This window comes from Salvelinus namaycush, chromosome 10 (genome assembly GCF_016432855.1).
Source record: "Salvelinus namaycush isolate Seneca chromosome 10, SaNama_1.0, whole genome shotgun sequence".
Lineage (NCBI taxonomy): Eukaryota > Metazoa > Chordata > Actinopteri > Salmoniformes > Salmonidae > Salvelinus > Salvelinus namaycush.
The window spans coordinates 19898513-19926194 of record NC_052316.1 but is presented as its reverse complement, the minus strand read 5'-3'; the positions used below and the strand labels follow the sequence as shown (position 1 = coordinate 19926194).

General features: G+C 43.8%; 1 protein-coding gene across 1 annotated transcript; it reads left to right on the top strand.

Moving 5' to 3' along the window:
* Positions 1-48: 48 nt before the first annotated feature.
* LOC120054822 (protein ENL-like) lies at positions 49-25823 on the top strand. The gene is made up of 11 exons (XM_039002467.1): positions 49-125; positions 13654-13834; positions 16775-16857; positions 18340-18483; positions 18611-18736; positions 21410-22133; positions 22296-22407; positions 22796-22895; positions 23351-23428; positions 23719-23790; positions 23966-25823. The coding sequence occupies exons 1-11, from the start codon at positions 114-116 to the stop codon at positions 24092-24094; spliced, it is 1761 nt and encodes a 586-aa protein (XP_038858395.1). The 5' UTR covers positions 49-113; the 3' UTR covers positions 24095-25823.
* The last annotated feature ends 1859 nt before the right edge of the window (positions 25824-27682 follow it).

Sequence of the window (27682 nt, the reverse complement as noted above, 5' to 3'; positions counted from 1 at the left end):
TGCTGTCTGGCTTCCGGTTTTAGGCTGAATTTGACACACAATGAGGTGCAGGGAACAACCTATCGCGAAACGCCGCTGTAAATAAATAGAACAATCACTGAAGCCACAGAATCATGGAGAATCAGGTAAAGTTACTTTTATGTCCCCTCGTGAATCCTGAACTTCTAACCGAAAGAATGCTAGAAGGCTGCGCCCGGGACAGAAATGAATGCCTGGTGCTCAAAAAAAATCCTGCTAATCGAACTCATAGTTGGCTCACGCGCTTTGCTAGCTAGCCACACTCGCACACATCTTTATTTGACATAGCGAGCTGGCTAACGTTAGCCTCACTCAGCATTGCTAGCTAGCCACACAATCAGACGGGCATACAAAGGGATTTCTTGCTTGCTTGTGTATTATGGCATAATATATTGTGAAAGTAAGACATACTCACTCCTTACCCGGTTCGTAACCTAATTTAGCTCGAGCTACCTGTTAGGGACGCTCTCGCGGCCCTTCACTACAAGGCACCGGTGGAAAGGATTGATCTTTCCAGGTCTGGGTGGTGGAGGGGTGTGTATCTAGCGGCGAGGAATTGAAAAGCGGGAATCACATCACCAGTTTAAAGGCAAAGATTGTGCACGAATGAAGATATTTGAATATCGTAGATACTAATTGCGTGCTTAACAGCTAACTGGATACTGTGGTTGGTTGGGTGAAAACATGAAAGAACATCCATGAACTATGTCCACATCGATGTCCATCTTATTTTTTCAAAATACAATGTCAGTAATTCCGCTGTTACTCTAGGTAGGAGTTTGAATGCATGCTGATCATGAGAATGCAAACTCTATTTCCATATCAAAGTCAGTGACTCATGGCATGAACTTGTCGGAACATGTCACTGTCCGGTGTTACCCCTTTGAAGAATGGAATTCCGTGACAAGGACTCATATTTTTAGCCTGATTACCCATAGTGGCAAAAAAATATAAAACTATCCATCATCAACAACCATGAAACATCTAAGAAGATAGTCATTGTATTTTTGTGCATTTCAAGTTTTGTCTCTATAGTCTGAAATCTAGACCACAATTATTTGGTTTTGCTAAAACTGCCCTCTGGCTACATTCCTTATTTCAGGAGATGGTGTTGTGCATCATAACGTCTGTGCTCTGTCATTGAACGAATTGTGCTATTATCAAAATCACAGTTCAATTCACAATAATACACCAGCGATGGTCATGTTCAAACCAGATAGTGGTGGGATAGTTGCATGCTTTGTAATTGGAGTAGACTAGAGTATGATCTCTGTAAGGGCTGTGGTGTCTGGTGGGGCCTGTCCACCCATACAGAGCTCAAAGTTCTGCAGGTGTGTCTGTTCTGTTGATGGAGTAGTCTGTTTTCATTGTCTGTGTGCCTCATCAAAGGAGACTAAGATTATTTTTCCTTGGTCATGTTATTTTCATGGCACGTGGGGGTTCATTGTTGTAAGAGCCTGCTTGTCTGCCAAGGAGTTCATTTCCTAGGGTGGTTCACTTGCCACAGTGATCTTGTATTTTGTTATCTTGTTCTTGCTGGGAAGTGGGAAGTAAACCAAATTAAATTATTGAATGTCATTCTGCCTCTGTGAATTCTTTTGTCATGAATCAAGAATCTTTATTGCATAAGTCAATGTCAACAATCTCAGAACTATTTTGTTATGATCTGTGAGGGTCAGTGTATGAATTGCGGGTTGTCTCTTAGCTGTATTTGGTGATGGCCAGTGATCCTTGGGAGCTGGTTGGTTGATGTGGAGGGGCTCCATGGCTGCTGCACTGACCCAGGGTGTGGTAGCGTCTGGAGTTAAAGGGCATTACCGCCACAGAATGGCCGGGCGAGACGCCAGGGAGGGGGTGTGTGAGGCTGAGAGTGCCAGACCAGCTCATCTCAATCCTGTCCCCTAATCTCTCCACTCAGTCACAGCTCATGAGCACTGCGGAAAGAAGGGGCCAAATCCCCACATTCTTCAGGCATGGACATAAAGTGCCTTCTCCGCCCCCCCCCCTCCTGGTCACTGCAGCATGTCAATTGGATGTCCGTCCAACTACTAACATTTTTCTTGGAAACGAATCACAGTCTATGTAGTCTGTCATCTCGGAACAACAAACTTTTTGAAATTGTAGTATGGAATTATTTTCCTTTGCAATGCAGCTGTTTTTACTCAATGTCATATAATTTGTGGGTAACAATTAAGTGACTTACTGTGATTGTTTTCAATAAAATGGTCAGAAAGAAACAACTTGTGATGAATTTTAGATGTGATAACCAAGATGGCGTAGCAGTCAGATGTCTTTTGTCCTCGTCGTGTCCCGTGTATGTCTTTTTTATATCTTCGCATATATTTTTCTTAACCTCAACATACTCTCCTGCAATCTGCCTCACCCAATGTGGTATGGGTCTGCTATTTTCTTTACTTTTGAACCGGAACCCCCAACAAAAGCTAGCCAGATAGCGTCCCACATATCCCAGAGAAGTTAACGTCCCACTTGGCCCAAAGCCAGTAAAAATGCAGAGCGCCAAATTCAAATAAATTACTATAAAATCAAACTTTCATGAAATCACACATGAAAGATACCAAATTAAAGCTACACTTGTTGTGAATCCAGCCAACATGTCAGAATTCAAATAGGCTTTTCGGCGAAAGCAAACGATGCTATTATCTGAGAATAGCAACAGAGTAAACAAAGAGAGAGAAGCATATTTCAACCCTGCAGGTGTGACACAAAACGCAGAAATAACAATATAATTCATGCCTTACCTTTGACGAGCTTCTGTTGTTGGCACTCCAATATGTCCCATAAACATCACAAATGGTCCTTTTGTTCGATTAATTCCGTCGATATATATCCAAAATGTCCATTTATTTGGCGCGTTTGATCCAGAAAAACACCGGTTCCAACTTGTGCAACGTTACTACAAAATATCTAAAAAGTTACCTGTAAACTTTGCCAAAACATTTCAAACTACTTTTGTAATACAACTTTAGGTATTTTTTTTAACGTAAATAATCGATAAAATTGAAGACTGGATGATCTGTGTAAAATACAGGATTAAAACAAACTGTAGCTAGCTTTCTGGTCACGCGCCTCTATCTAACAGTACACTTCAAGTGACTCTCGTTCAAGATGGCCGTACTTCTTCATTACACAAAGGAAAAAACCTCAACCAATTTCTAAAGACTTTTGACATCCAATGGAAGCGTTAGGAACTGCAAGAAGGTCAATTAGAAATCTAGATTCCCAATGAAAACCCATTGAAAGTGACCTAAAAAAAAAAAAAATCTGAATGGTTTGTCCTCGGGGTTTCGCCTGCTAAATAAGTTCTGTTATACTCACATACATGATTCAAACAGTTTTAGAAACTTCAGAGTGTTTTATATCCAAATCTACTAATAATATGCATATCTTTGGTTATTACCGCATTGTCGGAACTAGAAGCACAAGCATTTTGCTACACTCGCATTAACATCTGCTAACCATGTGTATGTGACAAATAAAATTTGATTTGATTTATCTTCTGGGGATGAGTAGCTGGCAGTTGAATTTGGGTATGCTTTTCATCCAAACGTGAAAATGCTGCCCCCTATCCTAGAGAAGACTAGCTAGTAGTCAGCTAGCCACTGCTAGCGGTCATCAGCTACCATTAGCCCGGACAACTCTCGCCAGTCTGCACAGTGCGACTCAAACCAGAGCAAATCGGACTTATTTTTCTCCATATCTCCGGATTCCTACCACAAGCTCTGGACCTTTTCACCTGGACCATCGCAGCTAGCTAGCTGCTATCCGAGTGGCCACTCCTGGCTAACGTCTCTGTCCCGAAGCAATTAGCCTGGAGCTAGCCTTTGCTAGGCCCATCTCACGGCTAGCCGAAGAGGTCCATCAGCCACTCCTTGGGCTACAATACCTATTTTGTCAATTGGCCTAGACCCCCCCGCCGACCCATCACGACTGGACTACCGACGTAATTCGCACAAGGGGGTTTATCAACTGGCTCCTCCGTCGCAACGTCCCCTGAATGCCCATCTGCTAGCCGCGGCCCGCTAGCTGTCTAGAGCATATCGGACTGCTAGCTTAAGTGGCCCATCGGACAAATTCTTTGGCCACTATACCTATTTTGCCAATTGGCCTGGACCCTTTTACCACACGGAGCCCTGCTGATCCACGACGACTGGTCTGCCGACGTAACAGCACGAGGGGGCTACAACAGACTTCTTCCGTCGCGACGTCCCTCTAAGGCCCTTCTGCTAGCTTGCAAGCCCCGACCCGCTAGCTGCCTGAATCGCTGTGTCTCCGGCCCGAGCCACTCACTGGGCCCCTATGATCACTCGGCTACGCATGCCTCTCCCTAATGTCTATATGCCTTGTCCATTGCTGTTTTGGTTAGTAATTATTGCCTTATTTCACTGTAGAGCCTCTAGCCCTGCTCAATACGCCTTAGTTAACTTTTCTAGCGCAGGCGTTCTGCTAGCGGAGCCCCTCGACAACATTCCGCTGAAAAGGCAGCGTGGGAAATTAAAAATATTTTTGAGAAATATGTAACTTTCACACATTAACAAGTCCAATACAGCAAATGAAAGATAAACATCTTGTTAATCTACCCATCGTGTCCGATTTCAAAAAGGCTTTACAGCGAAAGCACAACATATGATTATGTTAGTTCAGAGCCAAGTCAAAAGAACACACAGCCATTTTCCCAGCCAAAGATAGGAGTCACAAAAAGCAGAAATATAGATAAAATGAATCACTAACCTTTGATCTTCATCAGATGACACTAATAGGACATCATGTTACACAATACATGTATGTTTTGTTCGATAATGTGCATATTTATATCCAAAAATCTCAGTTTACATTGGCGCGTTACGTGCAATTATGTTTTGATTCCAAAACATCCGGTGGTTTTGCAGATAGCCACAGAAATCCCAGAAATACTCATAATAAACATTGATAAAAGATACAAGTGTTATTCGCAGAATTAAAGATAGACTTCTCCTTAATGCAACCGCTGTGTCAGATTTCAAAAAAACTTTACGGAAAAAGCATAATCTGAGTACGGCGCTCAGAGCCCAATCCAGCCAAAGAAATATCCGCCATGTTGGAGTCAACAGAAGTTAGAAATAACGTGATAAATATTCACTTACCTTTGATCTTCATCAGAATGCACTCCCAGGAATTCCAGTTCGACAATAAATGACTGATTTGTTCCATAAAGTCCATCATGTATGTCCAAATAGCCACTAGTTGTTAGCGTGTTCAGCCCAGTAATCCATCTTCATGAGCACTACGTCCAGACATAAACTCAAAGTTCCGATACAGGTCGTAGAAACATATCAAACGATGTATGGAATCAATCTTTAGGATGTTTTTAACATAAATCATCAATAATGTTCCAACCGGAGAATTCCATTGTCTGTAGCAAAGCACTGGAACGAGAGCTAACTCTGTCGGGCAGCGCGCGTCACGAGCGTGAGACACTCTGCCAGACCCATGACTCATTCAGCTCCCATTCCCCCCTCCTTTATAGCAGAAGCCTGAAACAAAAGACGGTTGACATCTAGTGGAAGCCTTAGGAAGTGCAACTTAACCCCATATTCGGTAGGCCAAGCTTTGAAAAACTACAACCTCAGATTTCCCACTTCCTAGTTGGATTTTTCTCAGGTTTTCACCTGCCATATGAGTTCTGTTATACTCACAGACATCATTCAAACAGTTTTAGAAACTTCAGTGTTTTTTATCCAATACTACTAATAATATGCATATATTAGCATCTGGGACAGAGTAGCAGGCAGTTTACTCTGGGCACGCATTTCATGCAAAAGTGAAAATGCTGCCCCCTATCCCAAACAGGTTAACCCTTTAGTTCCAACACCCACATATGCGGTGACCTCACCTGGTTTAAATTATGTTTCTAGAGACAAAATCTCTCTCGTCACTCAGTGCATAGGTTTACCTCCACGGTATTCACATCCTACCATACCTTTTCTCTGTACATTATGCCTTGGATCTATTCTACCGTGCACAGAAACCTGCTCCTTTTACTCTCTGTTACGAAAGTTCTAGACGACCAGTTCTTATAGCCTTTAGCCGTACCCTTATCCTACTCGTCCTCTGTTCCTCTGGTGATGTAGAGGTTAATCCAGGCCCTGTAGTGCCTAGCTCCACTCCCATTCCCCAGGCGCTCTCATTTGTTGACTTCTGTAACCGTAAAATCCTTGGTTTCATGCATGTTAACATTAGAAGCCTCCTCCCTAAGTTTGTTTTATTCACTGCCTTAGCACACTCTGCCAACCCGGATGTCCTAGCCGTGTCTGAATCCTGGCTTAGGAACACCACCAAAAACCCTGAAATTTCCATCCCTAACTATAACATTTTCCGACAAGATAGAACTGCCAAAGGGGGCGGAGTTGCAATCTACTGCAGAGAGAGCCTGTAGAGCGCTGTCATACTATCCAGGTCTATGCCCAAACAATTTGAGCTTCTACTTTTAAAAATCCACCTTTCCAGAAACGAGTCTCTCATCGTTGCCACTTGCTATAGACCACCTTCTGCCCCCAGCTGTGCCCTGGACACCATATGTGAACTGATTGCCCCCCATCTATCTTCAGAGCTCGTGCTGTTAGGTGACCCAAACTGGGACATGCTTAACACCCCGGCCATCCAACAATCTAAGTTTGATGCCCTCAATCTCACACACATTATCAAGGAACCTACCAGGTACAACCCAAATCTGTAAACACGGGCACCCTCATAGATATCATCCTAACCAACCTGCCCTCCAAATACACCGCTGCTGTCTTCAACCAGGATCTCAGCGATCACTGCCTCATTGCCTGCGTCCGTAATTGGTCTGCGGTCAAACGACCACCCCTCATCACTGTCAAACGCTCCCAAAACACTTCAGCGAGCAGGCCTTTCTAATCGACCTGGCCCGGGTATCCTGGAAGGATATTCACCTCATCCCGTCAGTAGAGAATGCCTGGTTATTCTTTAAAAGTGCTTTCCTCACCATCTTAAATAAACATGCCCCATTCAAAAAATGTAGAACCAGGAACAGATATAACCCTTGGTTCACTCCAGACCTTACTGCCCTTGACCAGCACAAAAACATCCTGTGGCGTACTGCATTAGCATCGAATAGCCCCCGCGATATGCAACTTTTCAGGTATGTTAGGGACCAATATACACAGTCAGTTAGGAAAGCAAAGGCTAGTTTAAAAAAAAATATATATATTTTTATTTTATTATAAATACACTTTATCCCCTTTTCTCCCCAATTTTCGTGGTATCCAATCGCTAGTAATTACTATCTTGTCTCATCGCTACAACTCCCGTATGGGCTCGGGAGAGACGAAGGTCGAAAGCCATGCGTCCTCCGAAGCACAACCCAACCAAGCCGCACTGCTTCTTAACACAGCGCGCCGCCAACCCGGAAGCCAGCCGCACCAATGTGTCGGAGGAAACACCGTGCACCCGCCCCCCTTGGTTAGCGCGCACTGCGCCCAGCCCGCCACAGGAGTCGCTGGAGCGCGATGAGACAAGGATATCCCTACCGGCCAAACCCTCCCTAACCCGGACGACGCTAGGCCAATTGTGCGTCGCCCCACGGACCTCCCGGTCGCGGCTGGCTGCGACAGAGCCTGGGTGCGAACCCAGAGACTCTGGTGGCACAGCTAGCGCTGCGATGCAGTGCCCTAGACCACTGCGCCACCCGGGAGGCCCAAGGCTAGCCTTTCAAACAGAAATTTGCATCCTGTAGCACAAACTCAAGTTCTGGGACACTGTAAAGTCCATGGAGAATAAGAGCACCTCCTTCCAGCTGCCCACTGCACTGAGGCTAGGAAACACTGTCACCACCGATAAATCCGCGATAATTGAGAATTTCAATAAGCATTTTTCTACGGCTGGCCATGCTTTCCACCTGGCTACCCCAACCCCGGTCAACATCTCTGCACCCCCCACAGCAACTTGTCCAAGCCTCCCCCATTTCTCCTTCACCCAAATCCAGATAGCTGATGTTCTGAATGAGCTGCAGAATCTGGACCCCTACAAATCAGCCGGCCTAGACAATCTGGACGGTCTCTTAATAAAATGATCTGCCGACATTGTTGTATTCCCTATTACTAGTCTGTTCAACCTCTCTTTCGCATCGTTTGAGATTCCCATAGATTGGAAAGCTGCCGCGGTCTTCCCCCTCTTCAAAGGGGGAGACACTCTAGACCCAAACTGCTACAGACCTATATCTATCCTACCCTGCCTTTCTAAGGTCTTCGAAAGCCAAGTTAACAAACAGATTACCGACCATTTCGAATCCCACCGTACCTTCTCCGCTATGCAATCTGGTTTCAGTGACGCTCAAGGTCCTAAACGATATCATAACCGCCATCGATAAAAGACAGTACTGTGCAGCCGTCTTCATCGACCTGGCCAAGGCTTTCGACTCAGTCAATCACCGTATCCTTATCGGAAGACTCAGCAGCCTTGGTTTCTCAAATGACTGCCTCGCCTGGTTCACCAACTACTACTCAGACGGAGTTCAGTGTGTCAAATCGGAGGGCCTGTTGTCCTGACCTCTGGCAGTCTCTATGGGGGTGCCACAGGGTTCAATCATCGGGCCAACTCTCTTCACTGTATACATCAAGGATGTCGCTCTTGCTGCTGGTGATTCTCTGATCCACCTCTAAGCAGACGACACCATTCTGTATACTTCTGGCCCTTCTTTGGACACTGTGTTAACTAACCTCCAGACGAGCTTCAATGCCACTCTCCTTCCGTGGCCTCCAACTGCACTTACATGCAAGTAAAACTAAATGCATGCTCTTCAACTGATCGCTGCCCACACCTGCCCGCCCGTCCAGCCTCACTACTCTGGACAGTTCTGACTTAGAATATGTGGACAACTACAAATACCCAGGTGTCTGGCTAGACTGTAAACTCTCCTTCCAGACTCGCATTAAGCATCTCCAATCCAAAAATTAAATCTAGAATCTGCTTCTTATTTCGCAACAAAGCATCCTTCACTCATGCTGCATAACATACCCCCGTAAAACTGACTATCCTACCGATCCTTGACTTCGGCGATGTCATTTACAAAATAGCCTCCAACGCTCTACTCAGACTGCATCCAGTTCGCTATCACAGTGCCATCCGTTTTGTCACCAAAGCCCCATATACTACCCACCATTGCGACCTGTATGCTCTCGTTGGCTGGCCCTCGCTTCATATTCGTTGCCAAACCCACTGGCTCCAGGTCATCTACAAGTCTCTGCTAGGTAAAGTCCCGCCTTATCTCAGCTCACTGGTCACCATAGCAGCACCCACCCGTAGCATGCGCTCCAGCAGGTATTTCACCCCCAAAGCCAATTCCTCCTTTGATCGCCTTTCCTTCCAGTTCTCTGCTGCCAATGACTGGAACAAACTGCAAAACTTAACTGAAGCTGGAGACTCATATCTCCCTCACTAGCTTTAAGCACAAGCTGTCAGAGCAGCTCACAGATCACTGCGCTTGTACATAGCCCATCTGTAAATAGCTCATCCAACTACCTCATCCCCATACTGTTTATGGGGATTTATTGTATTTATTTTGCTCCTTTGCACTCCAGTATCTCTACTTGTACACTCATCTTCTGCACATCTATCACGACAGTGTTTAATTGCTATATTGTATTTATTTTGCGACTATGGCCTATTTATTGCCTTACCTCTGTTATCCTACCTCATTTGCACACACTGTATATAGACTTTTTTCTATTATATTATTGACTGTATGTTTGTTTATTCCATGTGTAACTCTGTGTTGTTTGTGTTGCACTGCTTTGCTTTATCTTGGCCAGGTCGCAGTTGTAAATGAGAACTTGTTCTCAACTAGCCTACCTGGTTAAATAAAGGTGAAATAAATAAAAATAAAGATGCTAGGCCTACTTTTTCTTTGCTACAGTGCCTTCAGAAAGTATTCCTACCTCTTGACTTATTCCACATTTTGTTGTTACTGCCTGAATTCAAAATTGATAAAAACATTTCCTCATCCATCTTAACACAATACCCCATATTGACAAAGTGAAAACATGTTTTTAGACAATTTAGCAAATTTATTGAATTAAAAGCAAGATCTCATTTACATTACTATTCACACCCCTGAGTAATAATACATGTTAGATTCAACTTTGGCAGCAAATTACAGCTGTGAGTCTTTCTGGGTAAGTCTCTAAGAGCTTTGTACATCTGGATTGTACAATATTTGCCCATTTTATTATTTTCATAATTCTTCAAGTTCTGTCATTGGTTGTTGATCATTGCTAGACAACCATTTTCAAGTCTTACCATAGATTTTCAAGCAGATTTAAGTTAAAACTTTCTTGGCCACTCCGGAACATTCACTGTCTTCTTGGTAAGCAACTCTAGTATAGATTTGGCCTAGTGTTTTAGGTTATTGTCCTGCTGAAAGGTGAATTCATTTCCCAGTGTCTAGTGGAATGCAGACTGAACCAGGTTTTCCTCTAGGATTTTGCCTGTGCTTAGCTCCATTCCATTTCTTTGTTATCCTGAAATACTTCCCAGTCCTTACCATTTACAAGCATACCCATAACAGCAGCCACCACTATGCTTGGTACTCAGTAATGTGTTGTATTGGATTTGCCCCAAACATTGCACTTTGTATTCAGGACAAAAAGTCATTTGCTTTGCCACATTTTTTTAAAGTATTACTTTAGTGCCTTGTTACAAACAGGATGCATGTTTTGGAATATTTGTATTCTGTACAGACTAGAGGTCGACCGATTTATGATTTTTTTCAACGCCGATACCGATTTATTGGAGGACAAATAAAAGCCGATACCGATTAATCGGACTATTTTTATTTTATTTTTTATATATATATTTTTTTATATATATATTTGTAATAATGACAATTACAACAATACTGAATGAACAATGAACACTTATTTTAACTGAATATAATACATCAATAAAATCAATTTAGTCTCAAATAAATAATGAAACATGTTCAATTTGGTTGAAATAATGCAAAAACAAAGTGTTGGAGAAGAAATTAAAAGTGCAATACGTGCCATGTAAAAAAGCTGACGTTTAAGTTCCTTGCTCAGAACATGAGAACATATGAAAGCCGGTGGTTCCTTTTAACATGCGTCTTCAATATTCTCAGGTAAGAAGTTTTAGGTTGTAGTTATTATAGGACTGTTTCTCTCTATACCATTTTGTATTTCATATACCTTTGACTATTGGATGTTCTAATAGGTACTTTAGTATTGCCAGCCTAATCTCAGGAGTTGATAGGCTTGAAGTCATAAACAGCGCAATGCTTGAAGCATTGCGAAGAGCTGCTGGCAAACGCAGTAAAGTGCTGTTTGAATGAATGCTTACGAGCCTGCAATTGCCTAGCACCACTCAGTCAGACTGCTCTATGAAATCATAGACTTAATTATAATATAATAACACACAGAAATACGAGCCTTAGGTCATTAATATGGTCAAATCCGGAAACTATCATTTCGAAAACAAAACGTTTATTCTTTCAGTGAAATACGGAACCGTTCCATATTTTATCGAACGGGTGGCAACCCTAAGTCTAAATATTGATGCTACATTGCACAACCTTCAATGTTATGTCATAATTACGTAAAATTCTGGCAAATTAGTTCGCAACGAGCCAGGCGGCGCAAACTGTTGCATATACCCTGACTCTGCGTGCAATGAACGCAAGAGAAGTGACACAATTTCCCTAGTTAAAAGAAATTCATGTTAGCAGGCAATATTAACTAAATATGCAGGTTTAAAAATATATACTTGTGTATTGATTTTAAGAAAGGCGTTGATGTTTATGGTTAGGTACACTTTGGTGCTACGATAGTGCTTTTTTTGCGAATGTGCTTGTGTAATCACCCTTTTGGCAAAGTAGGCTGTGATTCAATGATAAATTAACAGGCACAGCATCGATTATATGCAACGCAGGACAAGCTAGATAAACTAATAATATCATCAACCATATGTAGTTAACTAGTGATTATGTTAAGATTGATTGTTTTTTATAAGATACGTTTAATGCTAGCTAGCACCTTACCTTGGCTCCTTGCTTCCCTCGCATAACAGGTACCGTAATTTCCGGACTATAAGCCGCTACTTTTTTCCCACGCTATGAACCTCGCGGTTTTCACAAGATTCATGCTGCCAAAAAACTGAGCACCGTCACATAATGTGACGTAAATCGAGCGCGCTCAAACTTGCCATCATTCTGATTACGGTAATCATTTTGTCACCCTCATCATGGCAAAGACACAGAGAAATGCATATGATGCAGCTTTCAAGTTGAAGGCGATCGATCTGGCTGTTGGAAAAGGAAATAGAGCTGCTGCACGGGAGCTTGGCCTTATAATGAGTCGATGATAAGACGTTAGAACTGTGCAGATCCGACTGAAAGCCATAACAATCGCCACCGCAATGAAGTTTGACTTTCTTGGTAGGCTACTGTTTACTGCTATTTATTTTTTATTTTTGTTACAAGCCGTGTTTCGTTTAAAAGCCTATTTATTTTTGTTAAAAGCCGTGTTTCGTTTAAAGGCTGTGTAAAGTTCATTTGTTTCAATGTACCGGTAGGCACTTGCGGCTTATAGACATGTGCGGTTTATTTATGTACAAAATACATATTTGTAAAAAATTCAGTGGGTGCGGCTTATATTCAGGTGCGCTTAATAGTCCAGCAATTACGGTAGTCAGCCTGCCACGCAGTCTCCTCGTGGAGTGCAATGTAATCGGCCATGATCGGTGTCCAAAAATGCAGATTACCGATTGTTATGAAAATTTGAAATCGGCCCTAAGTAATCGGCCATTCCGATTAATCGGTCGACCTCTAGTACAGACTTCCTTCTTTTCACTCTGTCAATTAGGCTAGTATTGTGGCGTTACTACAATATTTTTGATCCATCCTCAGTTTTCTCCTATCACAGCCATTAAACTCTGTAACTGTTTTAAAGTCACCATTGGCCACCATTGTCCTTCCTCTCCAGCAACTGAGTTAGGAAGGACGCCTGTATCTTTGTAGTGACTGGGTGTCAATACGATACACCAACGTGTAACTAATAACTCCACCATACTCAAAGGGATATTCAATGTCTGCTTTTTTATTTTTACCCATCTACCAATAGGTACCCTTCTTTGCGAGGCATTGGAAAACCTCCCTGGTCTTTTTGGTTGAATCTGTTTGAAATTCACTGCTCGACTGAGGGACCTTACAGATAATTGTGTGTGTGGGATACAGAGATGAGGTAGGCTAGTCATTCAAAAATCATGTTGAACACTTATTGCACACAGTGAGTCCATGCAATTTATTATGTGACTTAAGCACATTTTGACTCCTGAACTTATTTAGACTCGCCATAATAAAGGGGTTGAATACTTACTTGACTCAAGACATTTCAGCTTTTCATTTTTAATTAAAAAAATATTTTTTAATTAACATAATTCCAGTTTAACATTATGGGTTATTGTGTGTAGGCCAGCGACAATTTTTTAAATTTATTTTTTAAAATCCATTTTAAATTTGGGCTCTAACATCAAAATGTGGAAAAAGTAAAAGGGGTGGGAATACTTTCTGAAGGCACTTTATGTCTGGCCTTGTGTCTGCAGTGCACAGTGCAGGTGAAGCTGGAGCTAGGACACCGAGCCCAGTTGAGGAAGAAGGTGACCTCGGAGGGCTTTACCCACGACTGGATGGTGTTTGTGCGAGGGCCTGAGACTGGGGACATACAGCACTTTGTGGAGAAGGTTGTCTTCCGGCTCCATGAGAGCTTCCCCAAACCCAAGAGAGGTGGGTCGGACAAAGCATACTCATGCATGCGCGCACACACACACACACACACACACACACACACACACACACACACACACACACACACACACACACACACACACACACACACACACACACACACACACACATACAAATGAACTTGCCTCAAACTGGTTCTGTGATTACTTTGTTTGTTTATGTCTGGGAAGCGGAGAGAGGATTCACCTTGACAACTTTGTCTTAACCAATACTGTTACATGTATTCTATGGTAGTGTGATGTGCACACACACAGAAGGCCTATAGAGTAGAGGTCTAACAAATTTTATTTATTTATTTTAAATGATACCAATTAAAAAAAGCCGATACCGATTAATCAGATGATTTTTATATATATATATATATATATATATATATATATATATATATATATATATATATATATATATATATATATATTAGGGAGAACAAGTATTTGATACACTGCCGATTTTGCAGGTTTTCCTACTTACAAAGCATGTAGAGGTCTGTAATTTTTTATCATAGGTACACTTCAACTGTGAGAGACGGAATCTAAAACAAAAATCCAGAAAATCACATTGTATGATTTTTAAGTAATTAATTAGCATTTTATTGCATGACATAAGTATTTGATCACCTACCAACCAGTAAGAATTCCGGCTCTCACAGACCTGTTAGTTTTTCTTTAAGAAGCCCTCCTGTTCTCCACTCATTACCTGTATTAACTGCACCTGTTTGAACTCGTTACCTGTATAAAAGACACCTGTCCACACACTCAATCAAACAGACTCCAACCTCTCCACAATGGCCAAGACCAGAGAGCTGTGTAAGGACATCAGGGATAAAATTGTAGACCTGCACAAGGCTGGGATGGGCTACAGGACAATAGGCAAGCAGCTTGGTGAGAAGGCCCAACTGTTGGCGCAATTATTAGAAAATGGAAGAAGTTCAAGATGACGGTCAATCACCCTCGGTCTGGGGCTCCATGCAAGATCTCACCTCGTGGGGCATCAATGATCATGAGGAAGGTGAGGGATCAGCCCAGAACTACACGGCAGGACCTGGTCAATGACCTGAAGAGAGCTGGGACCACAGTCTCAAAGAAAACCATTAGTAACACACTACGCCGTCATGGATTAAAATCCTGCAGCGCACGCAAGGTCCCCCTGCTCAAGCCAGCGCATGTCCAGGCCCGTCTGAAGTTTGCCAATGACCATCTGGATGATCCAGAGGAGGAATGGGAGAAGGTCATGTGGTCTGATGAGACAAAAATAGAGCTTTTTGGTCTAAACTCCACTCGCCGTGTTTGGAGGAAGAAGAAGGATGAGTACAACCCCAAGAACACCATCCCAACCGTGAAGCATAGAGGTGGAAACATCATTCTTTGGGGATGCTTTTCTGCAAAGGGGACAGGACGACTGCACCGTATTGAGGGGAGGATGGATGGGGCCATGTATCGCGAGATCTTGGCCAACAACCTCCTTCCCTCAGTAAGAGCATTGAAGATGGGTCGTGGCTGGGTCTTCCAGCATGACAACGACCCGAAACACACAGCCAGGGCATCTAAGGAGTGGCTCCGTAAGAAGCATCTCAAGGTCCTGGAGTGGCCTAGCCAGTCTCCAGACCTGATCCCAATAGAAAATCTTTGGAGGGAGCTGAAAGTCTGTATTGCCCAGCGACAGCCCCGAAACCTGAAGGATCTGGAGAAGGTCTGTATGGAGGAGTGGGCCAAAATCCCTGCTGCAGTGTGTGCAAACCTGGTCAAGAACTACAGGAAACGTATGATCTCTGTAATTGCAAACAAAGGTTTCTGTACCAAATATTAAGTTTTGCTTTTCTGATGTATCAAATACTTATGTCATGCAATAAAATGCAAATTAATTACTTAAAAATCATACAATGTGATTTTCTGGATTTTGTTTTAGATTCCGTCTCTCACAGTTGAAGTGTACCTATGATAAAAAATTACAGACCTGCATTTATTGCATAGGATATTTTTAGATTCACTTAAAATAAGGTCTGTGTTTCGTGTAGGCTTACATCACCGTGCCAATTTTATAACTGTGTAGATATCCATAGGACAAGGCAACTCTGATCAATATTGGCTAAATATAAGCGAAGATAAAAAAAAATGTTGAGTGGATTTATGAAAATATGTTGACAAACGTTACCTTATCCTAGTGAGATTTACACGGGTATCAAAACGTCGAGGCGGCTTAAGCCTGCACGAAACACAGACCTTATTTGAAGTAGATCAAGACATTCTCTATGGAAGACATGAACGGTAAAATAACGAAGGAACCCCTTTCAAATTCAGCCGCAAGTTATTACAGGAATTATAACGCGTCGACTATTTCTCTCTAAACCATATACCTTTGACTAATCCGGAAACTATCACCTCGAAAACAAAACGTTTATTCCGTTCCGTATTTTATCTAACGGGTGGCATCCATGAGTCTGTTACCTTGCACAACCTTCAATGTTGTCATAATTACGTAAAATTCTGGCAAATTAGTTCAATTTTTTTTTTTTTTTTTTTTTTTTTTTTTTTTATAAATCTGTCCTTCTGGCCCTGAACGAGGCAGAACGTTCCTAGGCCGTCATTGAAAATAAGAATGTGTTCTTAACTGACTTGCCTAGTTAAATAAAGATTAAAGAAAGGTGTAAAAAAATATATTTAAAAAATCGGCAAATCGGCGCCCAAAAATACCGATTTCCGATTGTTATGAAAACTTGAAATTGGCCCCGATTTTAATCGGCCATTCCGATTAATCGGTCGACCTCTAGTTACTGCCCATGGTGGCTCCCACAAGTTTTAGGTTGTAATGACTGGCTCTCCCAGGGAGGCTGGAGCTAGTTCCCCATTAGCCTTCTAGCAATGACCATTGATGTTATCCACCTGAATGTATGTGGCTGATGTGCCTGTGTTGTCTCTTCAGTATGCAAGGAGCCACCATACAAAGTGGAGGAGTCGGGCTACGCTGGGTTCCTCATGCCTATCGAGGTCTACTTCAAGAACAAGGTGAGAGCTCAGTCACAGCCTAATGGTACTATGTTAAGTGTCACTATCCCTCAGAATGTGGGTTACTGTTACATGTGATTCCTAATGGATAAGATTTTCGCTGGTGCTCTAAGCCTTTTCCTGAAATCAAATCTGATATAGTTCTCCTACAATGGCTTGTTTATATTAATTGGCACAGTCTGAATAGTTTTTCTTTCTTTGAGTCTATCAATATTCATGTCGTTTGGTTGGTATTCAATGTGCGCACGTGGTTCATTTGCTGCTTTTAGTCATGTGACAGTGTGTGTGGAGACACCAGGGCTGCGGTGTGTGTGGAGACACCCTCGTCCACTTTCCCTCGCCTTATGCCCTTGTTGGAATCCAAATGATTAGCCAAACAAGGGAAGTTTGCAGCATAAGCCCCTCAGCCCTCGTTTTTAGTTGAGTTTGCGAGTGTACAATTGTGTTCACTTCGGGGCCTGAAACTCCCCATAATTCAGTTTGTGACGATTGTACATCCGCTAAGAAAAGTCAGCCAAAAATTTCAATATGGAGTCTATATACAAGTGTAAAAACGAATGAACATAAGTTAAATTGTGCTACTAATGCACATGACGGCACAAACACGTCTCGTAAAAGTAATGATGTTTTTGTTTAGTTAGGTTTTGGAAATTGTAGAAATAAAACATTTTCCTTCAGAAGTTCCAGCTAGGCAGGCTAACGTTAGTTAGCTAAATAATTTGCTAGCTATCATACAGTAGGTGTATATTAATAATTATATATTTAATGTCAGTAGATATGCAATCATAATAGACTGTAGGGCATATAAAGCACTCACAAGCACTCACAAGCTACCGGTGGCTGAAAACACAATCATCGCGGGATGAACAAGTGACGAATTTCCTGGCAAGGGCGGTCCATTTAAAAGTCATTCCTTCCTCCCTCGCCCCTTGTATATTGTTAGATGTCATCAGAAGTGTCTACTTAATTTGAGGGCTGAGGGGATAGTGTTTGGACTGCAGACCCAACACTGGTCATGCTAGTGATACTGCGGCTGTGTGTGGTGACACTGGTCATGCTAGTAATGGGCCTTTGGCTGCTGGTCTGGCTGGTGTACTGTCTGTCTGGCTGGTGTACTGTCTGTCTGCACCTCCTTATGTCACTGTAGGTCCTGTTTTAAAAGGGCCTAACGTTTATCTGGTATGTCTGCTGGGAATTCTTTTACTGGCCTCTGTCCTTTATCTGTAACTCTATGACTCCTGGCATGTTCTGAAAGTGGCGGGTGATCAGAAAGCATCCGTTTGTTTACCAAAATGTCCTACTGTTCTCTCCCAATGTGGAATGTTAGTGCTTATCAGTGAGTGCACTCCAGATATGCCTGTTATTGACTTGGCAGGGTATCGGCTATTCTTACTGTTAGCTGATAATATGCTGCTGATAAGGACTTAACAGGGCTCGGCGGCGCAGGGCTGACTAGATATGTGAACTCATTATTATTCACAGGAGGAGCCTAAGAAGGTGTGTTTCAACTATGACCTCTTCCTGAACCTGGAGGGGAACCCCCCTGTCAATCACCTGCGCTGTGAGAAACTCACCTTTAACAACCCCACACGGGAGTTCAGACGCAAGCTGGTCAAGGCTGGAGGGGTAAGATGGGGAAAGGGATGCATGTGGGATGATATGGGATGAGTGGGGAGTGTTGTAGTGGAATGGCAAGAGAGAATGTACCGTGTTTTTGTTTGTCCTCACTCTTCTGCCTTTTTATGTCTCTCAGGTCATGGTGGTGCCGGAAGGGACAGAGGCGGTGTCGAGGCCTAGTCCAGACTACCCCATGCTCCCCACCATCCCACTGTCTGCCTTCTCAGACCCCAAGAAGACCAAGACCTCCCACGGGTCAAAGGTTAGCACCATGCCTCGCCTACCACACTGATAAGAAGGAGTAGTAATGTGTAACGTATTGCTCAACCAGTCAATACAGCAGAGGATAGGAGAGTAGAGTACAGTTGAGATGAGGGACGGGAAACCCTGTGTGTGTCTTTTGTTCCCCCAGCTTTTAATCATATAATGTGATCCTTTCATTAATCCAGCTGGACTTCCGCTCCATGTTCTGGGTCACGGATCATCCCAAATACACAGGCATGATTAAAAACATCAAATTTGTTGAATTATCATAGTATTTACGTGGACAATCAATGTTTTGCGTATGGATACGTACATGCATGTTGTGGAATGATAAGAATGACACAAGGTGAATGGCAGTTCTCCGGTGGGCCTTTGGCTAAGAGTGCATTGACAGTAGAGTGATTAGGGTCGTGATGGATCAGCTGGGTTCTCTGAAGGATATATGGGGCGGCAGGTAGCCTAGTGGTTAGAGCGTTCCGGTTACTCGAATCCCCAAGCTGACGAGGTGAAAATCTGTCGTTCTGCCCCTGCACAAGGCAGTTAACCCACTGTTCCCCTGTATGCCGTCATTGTAAATAAGAATTTGTTCTTAACTTCTTATGGCTGGGGGGCAGTATTGAGTAGCTTGGATGAATAAGCTGCCCAGAGTAAACTGCCTGCTACTCAGGCCCAGAAGCTAAGATATGCATATTATTAGTAGATTTGGATAGAAAACACTGAAGTTTCTAAAACTGTTTGAATGATGTCTGTGAGTATAACAGAACTCATATGGTAGGCAAAAACCTGAGACAAAATCCAACCAGGAAGTGGGAATTCTGAGGTTTGTAGTTTTTCAACTCTTTGCCTATCCAAGATACAGTGGAAATTTGGTCCAATTGCACTTCCTAAGGCTTCCACTAGATGTCAACAGTCTTTAGAACCTTGTTTGAGGCTTCTCTTGTGAAGGAGGAGAGAATGAGAGCTGTTTCAACCAGAGGTCTGGCAGAGTGCCAAGAGCTCAGTCTCGCGCGCTCCCGTGAGAGTTAGTTCCATTGCATTTCTAAAGACAAAGGAATTCTCCGCTTGAAACATTATTGAAGATTTATGGAGGTCATTTTGCAGGGCTCTGGCAGTGCTCCTCCTTGCACAAAGGCGGAGGTAGCGGTCCTGCTGCTGGGTTGTTGCCCTCCTACGGCCTCCTCCACGTCTCCTGATGTACTGGCCTGTCTCCTGGTAGCGCCTCCATGCTCTGGACACTACGCTGACAGACACAGCAAACCTTCTTGCCACAGCTCGCATTGATGTGCCATCCTGGATGAGCTGCACTACCTGAGCCACTTGTGTGGGTTGTAGACTCCGTCTCATGCTACCACTAGAGTGAAAGCACCGCCAGCATTCAAAAGTAACCAAAACATCAGCCAGGAAGCATAGGAACTGAGAAGTGGTCTGTGGTCACCACCTGCAGAACCACTCCTTTATTGGGGGTGTCTTGCTAATTGCCTATAATTTCCACCTGTTGTCTATTCCATTTACACAACAGCATGTGAAATTTATTGTCAATCAGTGTTGCTTCCTAAGTGGACAGTTTGATTTCACAGAAGTGTGATTGACTTGGAGTTACATTGTGTTGTTTAAGTGTTCCCTTTATTTTTTTGAGCAGTGTATTTAGTATAGTTTTATCAAAGGATTTTTTAAATAGTGTTTTACAATTTTATTTTTATGAAATTCACTGAGGAGGATGGTCCTCCCTTGAGGAGGCTCCACTGATGTATATACTGTATCACTGAGTGTTCCAAACATTAAGGACACCTTCCTAATATTGAGTTGCACACCCCCCCCCTCTCTTTTGCTCTCAGAACAGCATCAATTCGTCGGGCAATGGACTCTACACGGTCTCTAAAGCATTCCACAGGGATGCTGGCCCATGTTGACTCCAATTTTAAAAATGTTACCTTTATTTAATTAGGCAAGTCAGTTAAGAACAAATTCTTATTTTCATTGACGGCCCTAACCCGGGCCAATTGTGCGCAGCCCTATGGGACTCCCAATCACGGCCGGTTGTGATACAGCCTGGAATCGAACCAGGGTCTGTAGTGACTCCTCTAGCACTGAGATGCAGTGCTTTAGACTGCTGCGCCACTCGGGAGCCCCAATGCTTCGCTCAGTTGTCAAGTTGGCTGGATGTTCTTTGGGTGGTGGACCATTCTTGATACACATGGGAAACTGTTGAGCGCGAAAAACCCAGCAGCGTGCAGTTCTTGACACAAACCGGTGTGCCTGGCACCTACTACAATACCCTGTTCAAAAGCACTTAAATCTTTTGTCTTGCTTATTCACAATCTGTCTCAGTTGTCTCAAGTTAAAAATCCTTCTTTTAACCGGTCTCCTCCCCTTCATCTACACTGATTTTGAAGTGGATTAAACAAGTGACATCAATAAGAGATCATAGCTTTCACCTGGTCAGTCTGTCATAGAAAGAGCAGGTGTCCTTAATATTTTGTACACTCAGTGTAGACAATATAGAGAGAGTAAAGCACACTTAAATGCTCTTAGCTTTCTTGATTGTCAACAAATAAAGATGTGTATGTGGTGGAGCGTATGGGCCCTACTTCACTCTACGTATTATTCCATACCAACACACCATTTGAAAGTGATTGTGTGTTTAATATCATCCTATTGTCCTTGTCTTTAGGAGCCCAGTAAAGAGGGCAGTGGAGGTAGCAGTAAAGGGCCCAAGCCCCACAAGCTGACCAAGGAGCACCGCGAACGCCCCCGCAAAGACTCTGAGAGCAAGGCTGCGTCAAAGGGTGACAGTGACCGCGACGGGGGAGGAGGGGGCAGCAGCAAGAGTGCCCGTGAGCCCTCATCCTCCTCTTCCAAGAAGCCAGCGGAGATCAAAGTGAAAGACGAGGGCAAGGTCCTTCCCAAGGCCGCCTTCAAAGAGCCCAAACTCACACTGAAGGAGGCCAAGATAGAGGGCATGTCCCCCAAAGGAGGGGGGACTGGGGGAGGGGGCCCACTGGAGCCCAAAGCCCCTGGGAAGCGGCCTTCCACCGCGGAGTCTCCCAAACCCAGTGCCAAGAAGCCAAAGAAGGGCAGATCAGAGGGATCTAAGGGGGCAGCTGCAGTGCCCTTCACTGGAGCCTCTCCCCGGGTCTCGTCATCATCTTCAGTCATCCCAGGCTACCCAGAGAAGAAACCCCCCAAGGAGAAAGGCCGCTGGCCCAAGAGCAGCAAGGCCGACACTCAGGAGGCCAAGGAGCCCAAGAAACTGCCTGAGTCTGACGACTCCAACTCTGAGGATGAAGCCTCCTCCAAATCAGAGCAGTCAGTCCCCTCCAGTCCCTCTAACTCCAGCTCCAGCTCTGACTCCAGCTCAGAGTCTGATTTTGAGCCTGGACAGAAACAAGGCCAAGGTAAGTCCTCTATGACCATCTCTTGACTGGGATCTACATCCATTGGAGATTTAATGTTTGTTTTTATTTTAGACTATGCTATCCAGATGTTTAGTTGATGGTTGTGATGCGTACATGTACATTTTAGCAAATGTTCTCTATTGGTGTGTAAATCTACTCGAGGCCCGCTGCGCTCTATGGTGGAGGACCTACAGTCAGAGGGGTCAGATGATGATGACAGCAGCTCAGAGGAAGGGACGCCTGTCAAGACCAACCCGCCCAACCGTGACTCTCGGTAAGATTCTGTGTCTCTCCTTTCTCATTCTCTCTCTAATGCTCCATATATCTCCAAGTTTGTTGCTCTCTTTCTTTTCACCTATGATGCTTCTCCAATGAGTTTTCACTGGTTATCTTTAGCTATGGATGTTTGTGTGATGAGACACAGTGGGTCAGTATTTGTAGCACATAAGCCCATACATGTGTTCGCTGTTGTTTATAGGTGTTACATTGTTTTTTAAGGAAATCTGTAAAGATTTATATAGTCGGAGTTGAGTGAACACAAACCCAGATTTGAAGCTAATCCCTTCACCAAAACATGTGTTCCCACCCACAAACCCAGGCTCCCTGCACTAAACAGGGCACAATGAGCGCTGTCTGACCTTTGCCCTCCTGTTCCCTGTCAGACTGAGCCTGGACAGCGAGAGTGACAGCAGTGAAAGCTCGCACCGCCCCAGTCGAGACCCGGCGCCGCCTCCACAGAAACACAGCTCCTCCAATAACAAGGTAAAACACAGACTCTGAGGATCTCTCCCAGGACGGCTTTCTCCATTGTCGCTCTGATGAAGTGGCATCATTAAGGATTGTTACTCACGCAACCAACTTTACCTTCTGCACATGTACTGTGTTGACGTTTCAGTCATTAACGGTAGTTATCATTGATGGCTAAGCAGTGGGTTCTGTATTCCCAGCACCACAAGTGTTCCCAGCACCACACTGTGTGGTATCAATATTTGCTCTCCTAAAGCACCATCCTTCCCATTCTGATCCGTTTTCCCCTCTGTCCTCCCCTCCACCTCTCTCTGTGTTCTATCTGTTTATCCCTCTGTCCTCCCCCTCCACCTCTCTCTGTGTTCTATCTGTTTATCCCTCTGTCCTCCCCCTCCACCTCTCTCTGTGTTCTATCTGTTTATCCCTCTGTCCTCCCCCTCCACCTCTCTCTCTCTGTGTTGTCTGAGCAGGTCTTGGGCAGGAAGAGCCCAGACATCTGCAGCCGCCCAGAGAAGGTGCTGAAGAAGGGATACGACAAGGTAGGAAGGGTAAATATTCACACTTTATTACCTTTTTTCTTATTTCTCTTGTGTTCAAACATCTGTATCAAGTAATTATATTACCAGTGCAGTGTTCAATATACTCTAGTTCAAATTCTACAGTACTGCTTTATCACCACTATTCTAGATGTCACTACCAGCTTGTCACTCCACATTCTTCATGGTGTACAACTCACTCAGATGCAGTAGACAGCACTGGTTAATCAGAAATCACATACTGAATGGACCGGTTTTAATAATGGTTAACTCACTAAGCAGTTCTCCACTATCCTCTTCAGGCCTACACAGAGGAGTTGGTGGACCTCCACCGCAGACTAATGGCTCTGAGGGAGCGCAACGTCCTACAGCAGGTATGTGTGTGGTTGTGTTATGTTCACATATGTAAGTGTGTGGCGTATACATGTGTTGTAAAACAAACTTTTTAGTCCTCTGTTATCATGTCACAGTTCACGCTATTTTGTATGTTCAATGTGATTTTATGTTCATCGAAGCCCAGGTATTACCCTCCTTTCCTCTCCTCCCCAGATAGTGAATCTGATCGAGGAGACGGGCCACTTCAACGTGACCAACACCACCTTTGACTTTGACCTGTTCTCTCTGGACGAGTTGACCGTCCGCAAACTACAGAGCTGCCTGGAGACCACGGCCACGTGACAGGAAGCCTGCAGCGCAGAGGACCGCGGCGGGGCCGGTGCTGGGCTGCTGTCTCTCCTCAGCCCCTGGACCCCCACTGGGGAGGTGGAGCTGTAGCAGAGCTACAGAGAGAAACCACAGAATAACAATAGAACACACACTTTCACTATTTGCTGGAGAATGGAGGAACAGGACGAGGGAGGAGAGAGGATGAGGTCAGAGCAGCTATGCCACTGTCCCGCTAACCTGAACTGGACTGGAGGACCAGACTAGAGGAGCTGGCCTGGGACTGGCAAGAGATGTATTATATATGTTTGTTATGGAGAGCAGCAGAGCAGCCTGTGTGCAGAACTGTGGAATGCGACCACTCTCCTCCCCCTCTCGCCTCACTTCTAGCCATTGCAAACCCAATACTTCCCTCCTCCTCTCCTTCCTCCCCACTCACACACTCTTACCCGGCACAACACTCCTCCCCTCCCCCTCATCTCTGCTGGAGTTAATTTCTCTGTAGGAATATTCCTGTCTATGCATGCATTCGTGTGTGTGTCTGTGTGAGCATTTCAGAGGCTTTAGGGGGGATGTCTTTGGTTAGTCACTTTTTCAGTGTTCTTTAAGCTAGCTTGAGCACAAGCAACAGCCCTTACACACACACTCACAGTGAGAGGCATTTGGGTCCCATGCCAGGGTGTCTCTACACACGCAGGCACTAAGTTGTGGAGGATCACTTCTGAATGGCCTTTTTAAGTGGTGGGGGGTAAAAAGCCGTAGCCATAGACCCCCCCCCAAAAAGGGTCCACCCTTTTTTACATTTTATTATTGTACTGATAAGTTTGGAATATTTTGGGGATTGCGATTCAGATACCTGTGAGCTATGAATGTATTACTGTTCATTTTCTAGGGCTAGCAACAAACCTATTATCCTCTCAGTGCCTTTATGCGTTGGCCAGTGTGAGGGCCCACTGACACTGGTTAAAGAGCAAGTCCCTCTCCTGACTAAGTGTTACTTGGGAAGCCTGAAAGTCCATTTGTCATAAGTGCCCTCTCTTAAAATCAGTTGATGCTCCCAGTGGGGTTTCTCTGCTTCTTCCAGTGATCTCTGCTATTATTAGGAACACAAGCCTTCCAGAAATCCTAAGACTCATCTGTTCATCAGCGGTGGTACTTTGCCTTGTTTCTTTCCAGATCCTAATATGAATGGTTGTATAGCTGATATTGTGTTGTGTCTGAGGTTTAGTTTTCTATGGATAGGGTCAGTGCCAGACCAGGCCTCAGTCAGCCAGTCAGTCAGCCTGCTAGACATGTTTCTCTTACTGGGGCCCCTCTAGCCTTCACGTCCACTGTGGTTTCACACTCCGACTAACGGTAAAGTTTTCTCTTCGGGTGCTCCCCCTCACTGTCTTTCTGTTTCACCTAGTGAACAGCTGTATTTATTTTGATGATAATAGCTTTAATAGTTGTGTCCGTTCTGTTGCCTGGGCCTGCAAAGTGCACATACAGCTCTCTGGCCCTTCTTCTCCTCTGTGAGGGTGCTGTGGTGTTGAGGTCTGAATGTGTGGATCTGTTCTAGAGTGAAACAACAACCGCCTTAAGTTCCTCTCTGCATCCACTCTGCTCTGTCCACCACCCCTTTATTTGTCTGGCTGTGCCTATGTCAACATCCCTGCCAGGGATTTTTAAAAGATGTACTTTGCAACTGTGTGAGTGGGATGGGTTGTGAGTGTCAAGCGAGAGGAACGTTCTTGTCCTCGTGTGTGTGAATATGGGGGGGGGGGGGGGGGGGGCTGAAGGGTTGAGTAGCAGGCAGCTCTGTGCAGCTCTTCCATAGAGAAGCCCCACCAACCGTCTACCAACAGTCAATCTTTTATTTATGTACCTCTGCACTTTTGGCTGTGGTGACTTCAGTACTTAAGTAATTATCTAAACTGTATTTTTAAGAATTTTATACAATATTTACATGCAGTACAACATGAATAGATTTTTTTGCCAACCTTTTTTTAAATTATTTAATAGTTTTTATTTGTGTTGGCATGTGTTATTATACATACAGAAACATGCTGTCAATTCTGTTATTTTAGGCCTAATGTTGCGCCATGGAGAACTTCCCTGAATGTTGTATTGTGTATCATAGTTGTTGCAGTTGGACACCATGGAACAGGTGTTGGGAATATGTTTGATGTATGAGCTAACCAAGTCTATATCATACGGTATACATTTATCAAGGAGGAAAAGGTGGACTTTTCAGTGAGAATAAGTATTTTTATGTGTATGTCCTATTATAATTTGAGTATTTTTAACTCAAAGTATGAGGCAGTGTTCTATTTGTCCGTACTCTATGAGGCATGGTTACGAAGCCCAGGCACAAACTGTCACCCTCTCTTTGGTTCAATATTGATCTGTATTTTTATCCAAGTGCAATCCCTTAAACTGTTAAACAATAACACCATAGGAAAAGATACTACGGTGGAATGAAGCATTTCAATTGAATCTATATCAATATACAGTACCAGTCAAAAGTTAAAACACCTACTCATTCAAGGATTTTCATTATTTTTACTATTTTCTACATTGTAGAATAATAGTGAAGACATCAAAACTATGAAAAAACACATATGGAATCATGTAGTAACCAAAAAAGTGTTAATCACTTAGCCACCCTTTGCCTTGATGACAGCTTTGCACACTCTTGGCATTCTCTCAACCAGCTTCACAATGCTTTTCCAACAGCCTTGAAGGAGTTCCCACATATGCTGAGCACTTGTTGGCTGCTTTTCCTTCACTCTGTGGTTCGACTCATCCCAAACCATCTCAATTTGGTTGAGGTCAGGGTGATTGTGGAGGCCAGGTCATCTGATGCAGCACTCCATCACTCTCCTTCTTGGTAAAATAGCCTTTACACAGCCTTGAGGTGTGTTGGGTCATTGTCCTGTTGAAAAACAAATGATAGTCCCACTAAGCTCAAATCAGATGGGATGGCGTATAGCTGCAGAATACTGTGGTAGCCATACTGGTTAAGTGTGCCTTGAATTCTAAATAAATCACAGACAGTCACCAGCAAAGCACCCCCACACCATCACACCACCTCCTCCATGCTTCATGGTGGAAACCACACATGCGGAGATTATCTGTTCACCTACTCTGTGTCTCACAAAGACACGTCGGTTGGAACCAAAAATCGCAAATTTGACTCATCAGACCAAAGGACAGATTTCCACCGGTCTAAGTCTCTTCTTCCTATTGGTGTCCTTCAGTAGTGGTTTCTTTGCAGCAATTAGACCATGAATGCCTGATTCACACAGTCTCCTCTGAACAGTTGATGTTGATGTGTCTGTTACTTGAACTCTGAAGCATTTATTTGGGCTGCAATTTCTGAGGCTGGTAACTAATGAACGTATCCTCTACAGCAGAGGTAACTCTGGGTCTTCCATTCTTGTGGCGGTCCTCATGAGAGCCAGTTTCATCATAGCGCTTGGTGGTTCTTGCGACTACACTTGAAGAAACTGTCAAAGTTCTTGAAATGTTCCTTAGTGACTGACCTTCCTGTCTTAAATTTATGATGGACTGTTGTTTTTCTTTGTTTATTTGAGCTGTTCTTGCCATAATATGGACTTG

Bases quoted from the DNA above. Each gene is read 5' to 3' on its own strand.
- LOC120054822 (XM_039002467.1), top strand. The intron at 22,408-22,795 runs GTAAGATTCTGT...GTTCCCTGTCAG, and splicing joins CCGCCCAACCGTGACTCTCG to ACTGAGCCTGGACAGCGAGA. The intron at 22,896-23,350 runs GTAAAACACAGA...TTGTCTGAGCAG, and splicing joins ACAGCTCCTCCAATAACAAG to GTCTTGGGCAGGAAGAGCCC.